Raw genomic sequence first — 8,247 nt, 5'->3', positions numbered from 1 at the left:
GCTCTGTGACGCCAGTTAGAAGGGACCCGGTAAGGGGTCTGTTGCGCCACAGGGGTCTCCAGGGCCCTCGCGGGTTGGGGTGGTCTGAGCTAGTCTGAAGGAGGACAGTCAGCTGACTTCTCCTTTATCTCTCTTTCCCAGGATAGCAGGTTCCCTTGGTGTATTACAGTCTCTGAAGTGTTGATTCCCTTTTCAATTGATTCCACAGATGACAGTCCTGACGTTTAAAAAATTGCCAGATACCTTTAATTTTTTTTTTTTTTTTTAACAGAACACAAACTTAAGCCAGATTGCCTAGGATTGAACCTTGGCCTCTCACTTTCTAGCCGAGTGGCCTTGGCTAGTTAACCACCTTCGTGAGCCTCAGTTTTCTCATCTGTAAAATGGGAGTTCTAAGTGTCTACCTCACAGAGCTGTGATTGAAAGGATAAATAGCACCTGGCACATAGCGGTGTAGAAGTGCTTATTATTGTTAATATTTTATTTACCTTCACGCAGGTAACAGCCACAACATCTGCCCACTCTTCCCCACACTTTACTGTCCCTTGAAATGTTTCCCATTTTACTATAGTATGCATTTTTTGGCTTCTTCCTTTTAGGGAAATGAGTGTGTGATAGTAAAGTGTGTCTTGGTTTATGTCCTAGGAGTCAGAAGCTAAGGGACTCCTTTTTGTGCTTGTACATTTGTCTTAACTGAAAATAACCCAAGGGTAAGGAAACAAATATCTTCCTGAAATTACTCGGATTGCGGGGGTGAGGAGTGAGGGCTGGCAGGTGGTGATTCTGTCTTCATAGGATGGCAGCAAAGGCCAAAGTCTTATTTGAGTTATTACCATTATTATTCACATTTGCCATTTTATTTCAAACTCACAGTGGCGGAAGTGGACTAAGACATCATGTTGCCTCAAGTTTAATTGGAAATCGTGGTAAGTACTTAACAAAATTAGTAATAAGTCTGTTCTTTCAGAGTGGATTTAATTTTCAGAAATAATATTAAGTCATCCAGATCAAAACCAGTTGAGTCAGGCTGGGCCAAAAGTGGGCAAGACTAGATTCCACTAGTCATGCCCACTTTTATAGAAATAATGTATTTCCCAAGAACTAGGTCTGAAAGTCAATTTTGAACGAATAGTCCTAAACAATTCCTTGAGTAATGTCAGCACTACTTGGATACTGTAAAATATTTATGTCCATATGAGTTAAAGTGTATTTCTTTAAAAATCAGTTGTATTATCTGGCAACCATTTAAGTTGAATACTGATTTAAATTTTACCAATGGTGAGAATAAGCATTTATTCACTTAAATATCTGTTGATATTGATTGAGCATTTTATATGGCAAGCACTGTGATAGGCCTTAGAGTCTATAAAGTCTGTCAAAGATTAAAAACTAAAGTCAGTTTTTCTTTATGGAGTTTACTGTCTAATGGAGGATTTTTTTTTTCCTGATTAGGTGCTATGCAGGTTACTTGCCTGTAATCTTGAACCGCATACTCACCTACCCTCTGCTTCGAGATGATGGCTAGGCAGGGAATCCGCAAACTACGTTTCCCAGCCTTCCTTGTTAAATGGCTTCCTGTAAGACTCTGCCCACAGGAGGCACAGGCAGGAAATCAAAAGGTGGAACATGGGAAAGCTATGGTCCATTTATTTTACTCTCTGCTTCTGGCATCTAGAGCAATGGCTATGTCCCTTACAAAGTCTAGAGCCAGTTGGAGCAGCCCCTCCTTTCCTTACCTTAAGAAAGTGACACCCTTAACAGTGAGTGAGTTTGCTCTTGTGCTATGATAATACTACTTCTACCTTCTGTTCCACCAGCTCAAGGACTGGTAGCCATCCTGCAGTTTAAAATTTCTGATTTAATCTTACTTCTCCCTTTTTGCTCTTCTAGCCTTCAGTATCTGCTTAACTATGTCTCCACAGTGAATGGGGTCTGTTTAAAATACTTTTAATGATTTGTTTTCCTGCCTGGAACTGTACTGATGCAGATATGTACTTCCATGTAATATTTACAAAACTGTTGGAGTTGGGCAGAGGGTTGTTGCAGTTTTTACAAAGAAGGGGATATAATTTTGAAATCTGTCTCCCAACTAATGAATTTTAAAACACCAGACCACATCAGCATACTTGTAGAGAATTTTACATGCCCATCAGTAAAATCTGTTCATTATGACAACATAAAGGCCACTAGGGAGTGTGTGTGGCAGGAAGAGGGGGAAGAAATTTGGAAAGTCCTCACATAAAATTCATACTTTTTGAAGAAGCAATTTACTTCTAGGCACTTAATTTAAGGAAGTAAAGAGAGATCCACATTATAATTTATGCATCTCTCCCCAGGCTCCTGGAGACTGCCTCCTCCAAACCTATACTCTACAACTCATGATGCTCCCCAACTTATGAAGGGGCTATGTCCCAATAAATCCATTGTAAGTCAAAAAATCGTTAGGTGGGCCAGGCGCGGTGGCTTACGCCTGTAATCCCAGCACTTTGGGAGGCCAAGGCCAGTGAATCAACAGAGGTCAGGAGGTCAGCCTGGCCAACATGGTGAAACCCCATCTCTACTAAAAATACAAAAATTAGCCAGGCGAGGTGTTGGGCGCCTATAATCCCAGCTACTTGGGAGGCTGAGGCAGGAGAATCGCTTGAACTGGGGAGGCGGACGCTGCAGTGAGCTGAGATGGCACCATTGCACTCCAGCCTGGGCGACAGGAGCGAAACTGTATCTCAAAAAAAAAAAAACAAAAAAAAATCATAAGTGGAACCTATGTTAGTTAGGGACTGCCTGTGTAGCTAGTTGCCTGTTATACATCTTACTAGAATGCCCTCCACAATCTCTGCTATGGTTTACATAGCTAGTAGCTACTGTACTAATCAGCACATGTCTGGGTTCAAGAGTATAAATACCTAAACCACTTAGCATTTTATACAATACTTTGTTGCCTCACTGATACAGTTTGAATGTAAGTTCCTGCCCAGTCTCATGTTGAATTGTAATCCCCAATTTGGAGGTGGAGGCTGGCAGTAGGTTTTTGTCTCCTCCAAAAATTCGTATTGAAACTTAATCCCCAATACAACAATATTGGGAGGTGTGGTGTATGGAAGGTGATTTAATTATACCGGGCTCTGCCCTCATGAATGGGATTAGGTACTCTTATAAAAAGGGTTTGTCAGAGAGAGTTCCTTTTCTGCCCTTCTACCCTCTACCATGTAGAATAGCATTCCTCCCCTCTGGAGGTTGCAGCATTCAAGATGCCATCTTGAAAGCAGAAACTGGACCTTCACCAGACAACAAACCTGCTGGCAACTTGATCCTGGACTTCCCAGACTCCAAAACTGTTAGAAATACGTTTCTGTTCTCCATAAATTACCCAGTCTGTGGTATTTTATTACAGCAGCACAACTGGACTAAGACAATCTCAAACTTAACATGAATAAAACCTAAATTTATCATCCACTAAAAAAAATCAATTTCACTCCTCTAGCATTTCCTATTTCAGAAAATAGGGTCAATATCCACCCATTTTCCTAAACAAGAAGCATTCCACCTCTCCTTCAGCCTCCATATCTGCTCTGTGACTGTAGTTCTGCTTCTGGTTGCACCACTGACACATACCGTTCTTCATTTCTATAACCACAACCTGTGGATGACATGTATTCTGTTTAGTATCCTAATTGTCTTATCTTTTTCCAATCTATCCAATTTTTCCTAGATATTTGTGGGAAATTGTAATTTTATCATTTTAAACTCTGCTCAAATTTTTTTTATATTTCCTGAATATCTAGGACAGTACTATCCAATAAAACTTTCTGTAATAATAGAAATGTTCTACTAACATTTATTTCTATACTAATCAATATGGTAGCCACCGGCCATATGTGTCTACTGAACACTTAAAATGTGGCTAGTGTATTATTATTTTAAAATAAAGATTACTGAATCTTTAATTGTAATTAATTAAATGTAATTAGTTGTATTTGGGTAGTAGCTACCGTATTAGATAGCATATGTCTGGGTTCAAGGGGATAAATTTCTAAACCACTTAGCATTTTATACAATAATTTGCTGCCTCACTAATAGAGTGTAAATGTATGTCCCCACCAACTCTCATGTTGAATTGTAATCCCTGATGTTGGAGGTAGGGCCTGGTGGTAGGTGTTTGGATCACGGGAGCAGATCCCTCATGAATGGCTTGGGCCATTTCCTTGGTAATAAGAGCTCTCTATCTGAGTTCACTTGAGATCTTGTGGTTTAAAAGTGTGTGGCACCTCCCCCTGCCCCACTCTCTGTCTCTCTTGCCTCTGCTCTGGCTATGTGACATGCCTGCTCCCTCTTTGCCTTTGCCATGGTTGTAAGCTTCCTGAGGCTTCCCCAGAAGCCAAACAGATGCCAAAACCATGCTTCCTGTACTGCCTGAAGAACCCTAAGCCAGTTAAACCTCTTCTCTTTATATATTATCCAGTCTCAGGTATTTCCTTATAACAATGCAAGAATGGCCTAAAACACTCAGCCTGCTCTATTCTCCTTTATCTACCCAATCTTATAAGCACATTAAAGTTTTGTCTTTTTTCCTAAACATGCCTTTTTTCTTGTACTTGTTGTAAATTTATAATTGAGTAGGAGAAAATTCTCCTACAATGAAGAGATGGGCTCCAAAGTGACTTTTCTAAAAATACATTTTGTAAGCAGAAAGTTTTTTCCAGGAATTCACATAAGATAAAATGAGTGTCAGAATCCGGTGATAAGTTCTGTTTTCTTCCAGTGCCTTGTAAAGAATGGACACTCAGTAGATGCTTATTGATTAACCTGTTGGTTGAGGATAACTCGCTAACTTTTCTGAGCTTTGTTGGAAAAACTGTGAGTACCTATATTGGGTAGAAATTGGAAGAGAGCCCCTAGCATTTTACATCATCCTTGGAGCTTTATTTATAGTCATTAAGTGCAGAAGACTCCCCAGTTCATGAATTTATTGTGCTCAGCAGGACAACTGCTGAGGTCTAGTGCACATGTGGCACGAGAAAATGTTTATCAAGCCTCATATGTCAAATTAATGAACTACATAAGAAACAGAGATGAAGATTGTTTTCTCATCACTTGTCAATACATTTTTAAAGGATACTGCGATTACATAAAAATAATTTAATTTAATTTATTTATTTATTTTGAGACAGAGTTTCCTGTTGTCGCCCAGGCTGGAGTGCAATGGCACGATATCGGCTCACTGCAACCTCCGCCTTCCAGGTTCCAGCAATTCTCCTACCTCAGCCTCCCAAGTAGCTGGGATTACAGGCACCAGCCACCACACCTGGCTAATTTTTGTATTTTTAGTAGAGATGGGGTTTCACCACGTTGGCTAGGCTGGTCTCAAACTTCTGACCTCAGGTGATCTGCCCGCCTCAGCCTCCCAAAGTGCTGGGATCATAAGTGTGAGCCAGCGCACCCAGGCATGTAAAAATAATTTTAAAGGCTTGATTTTCTGGAATGTAAAGTAAGAAGAGATATATTTCACAGCCTGTATGTCAATGTCAAATGGAAATGTGGAGAATTGAATTGGATTGAATTATTTTGAGAATTTGCACCAAACATCCCTGTTGGTTTCTTCAAAATGACAAAAACTGTAAGGAAAGTGAGAAATGACAAGGTAAATAGAATAAAATAATACAAAAATGTTACAAGTAATGTCAATACATTTAACTGCATACATGAGAAAATATTTAAAGGTTGATTAGTGTAACATGAGTTTGCTCTATTAATTGAGAAATTTCAGTTCTGTTGTAGAGCACAGAATGAGGTGGATTAATCCCATAGGATGTGCTAAGCACAGATAATGAGTAAGCGAGTAGCTTGTGAGACATAGGTAGAATTCATAATATACTAAATATAGACTGATATGTACTATATTATTATATTTACTGTATTACTATATTATTATATTTATTATATTTACTATATTAAATATCTTTACTATATTACTATATTATTTGTAGATGGAAAGGGATGGAAAGAACCAGCCACTTATGCCAGCCACTTATGGTCCTACTCTGGGCCCACATGTGCTCTACCTAAGAAATCCTTAGTACCCTTAGCTTTTTGCAGACTGATTGACAAGTTATGGCTGTGGCCAGGCATACTTGTCACTGTCTCTCTTTAATAGAGCAAGTGTGTATCATTGGCCCCAAGCACCTTATGTCTGTTGACCTGGCTCAAACTTCAATCTGACCATCAGTGAAGAAGGCTGATGCTGCAGATGGAGAGAGACACAGGATGTATGAACATAGCATAACTGAGGATTCACCTCGTGTGGTCCTTCCCACTTGAACCCTATCCTAAGTGTGGAAAGTTACCCCATCTCTTTCCTCTTGCTTCAGATTATGTGCTTTAAAGTGATTTAATAAACTATGTGATTCAAACATCTTCATTTGATCTTTGAGCCTGTTTTGTGACTTCCGGGATAGCTTGCCTTGTAGTATACTTGGAGGTCACCATTGCATCAAGGTAATTTCTCATGACAACTACAAAAAACTTAGAAAATAAGAACATAGCATTGTATAGCATAAAGGAAAGCAATCTGAAGAGGAGAAAGACAGGTACTCACCAATTGTGTCATTAATAGACTGGAAGACCAAAAAAGTAAAGGACAAACCAAAAGACAACGTGTGGAAAAGATTTTTTTCTAAATTGATTTATAGAAAAAGGAATGAGACAAGAAAGAAAGACATGGTTTGGGCAATATATAAATGTCATTGATACAAATTCTACTTTATTTCTGAGACCAAAATAACAGTTTCAGAGGTAAATACTACAAGGTCCAACAAGTGGACTCATCCCTGATTCCTTCCTCCTCCTCCTCCTCCTCCTTTCTTCTTCTTCTTCCTCCTCCTCTTCTTTCTTTCCTTTCCTTTCCTCTTTCTCTTTCTTTCTTTCTTTCTTTCTCTCTCTCTTTCTTTCTTTCTCTCTGTGTCTCTCTCTTTTTCTTTTTTTCTTTCTTCTTTTTTTTTTTCAAAAAGAATCTCTTGCTCTGCTGCCCAGGCTGGAGTACAGTGGTGTGATCACAGCTCACTATAATCTCAAACTCCTGGGCTCAAGTAATCCTCTCACTTCAGCCTCCCAAGTAGCTAGGACAACAGGCGCACATCACCACACCCAGCTAATTTTTTATTTTATTTTTTCTAGAGACAGGGGTCTCACTATGTGATGCACGATGTTCTCAAACTCCCTGGCCTCAAGCGATCCTCCTGCCTTGATCTCCTAAAGTGCTGGGATTACAGGTATGAGCCACTGCACCTGGCCTATCCTGAATTTCTTTTAATTCATGCTACACAGCATTACAAGTTTGTAAAAAAAAAAGTTTACTACATTTTTAAAGACAGAAAAGTAATAGGCTTTAAAAAATACCTATAACTAGGAAGGAAATGCATATAAAATACTACTTTCGTTAAAAGTTTTATTATTTATATAAAATTACTGAAACATTCCCTATAAATTTATTCCTATCTAAAAAAATATTAATAATGCACCTATCTTAAATATTTGTGGGATAAAAAATTGAGTAAAATGAAATATACCTTTAAAATGAAAGTAGGCCGGGCATGGTGGCTTACACCTGTAATCCTAGCACTTTGGGAGGCCAAGGCGGGTGTCGCCTGAGGTCAGGAGTTTGAGACCAGCCTGGCCAACATGGCAAAACCCCATCTCTACTAAAAATACAAAAGTTAGCTGGGGAAGGTGTTGCGTACCTGTAATCCCAGCTACTCTGGAGACTGAGGCAGAAGAATTGCTTGAACCCAGTAGGTGGAGGTTGCAGTGAGCCAAAATCGTGCCACTGCACTCATTCCAGCCTGGCCAAAAGAGCAAAACTCCATCTCAAAAAAAAAAAAAAAAAAAAAAAAAAAGTAATTTATTTGTAATTGGTAATTTATCTCTTTTGTAATTTATTTTCTTTAGCAGGTCACTGTATCTCTATGCATTACAGAAAATGACTAGTTAAAAACTTGTCAAGATAAGTGAAATAGCTGTATGTATAAATTGCTTGTAGGGATCTCTCTAACAAGTTACCATACTTACGTAAGAAATGAAATTGTTTATCAGGCAAATACTTCTTGGCATTAACTTTGTGGTGTTTAAAGAATGCGAAATTCTGTAATGTAGCTTTTTCAAACTGTGTGAATACTTTAACACTGTGTTTTTAGTTTGTTTGTTTTTACAACTTAATTCTTTCCCTGAAGTTGAGTGTTTTCTCCCTAAGTTAAA

General features: G+C 38.8%; 1 protein-coding gene across 10 annotated transcripts in view; it reads left to right on the top strand.

Annotated features, from left to right (window-relative positions):
* The first annotated feature begins 35 nt into the window (after positions 1 to 35).
* The window catches only part of LOC112133113 (uncharacterized), a 63,509-nt gene continuing 55,297 nt past the window's right edge, over positions 36 to 8,247 (top strand). For 4 of the 10 annotated variants that reach the window (XR_010139770.1, XM_054554403.2, XM_054554402.2 and 1 more), the window contains exons 1-3: positions 36 to 926; positions 4,760 to 4,854; positions 7,171 to 7,265. Coding sequence is in view for 3 of the 10 variants with exons in the window: in XM_054554403.2 (XP_054410378.1) it covers positions 797 to 926; positions 4,760 to 4,854; positions 7,171 to 7,265 (320 nt within the window). In the remaining 7 variants the exon portion in view is untranslated. Of the gene's footprint in view, positions 927 to 2,336; positions 2,426 to 4,759; positions 4,855 to 5,168; positions 5,639 to 6,151; positions 6,410 to 7,170; positions 7,266 to 8,247 lie in introns of those variants that run through there. The other 6 variants (XR_010139772.1, XR_010139773.1, XR_008524700.2 and 3 more) reach the window with 3 other exon arrangements.

Source organism: Pongo abelii, chromosome 3 (genome assembly GCF_028885655.2).
Source record: "Pongo abelii isolate AG06213 chromosome 3, NHGRI_mPonAbe1-v2.0_pri, whole genome shotgun sequence".
NCBI lineage: Eukaryota > Metazoa > Chordata > Mammalia > Primates > Hominidae > Pongo > Pongo abelii.
This window is presented reverse-complemented; position numbering and strand designations above follow the sequence as displayed.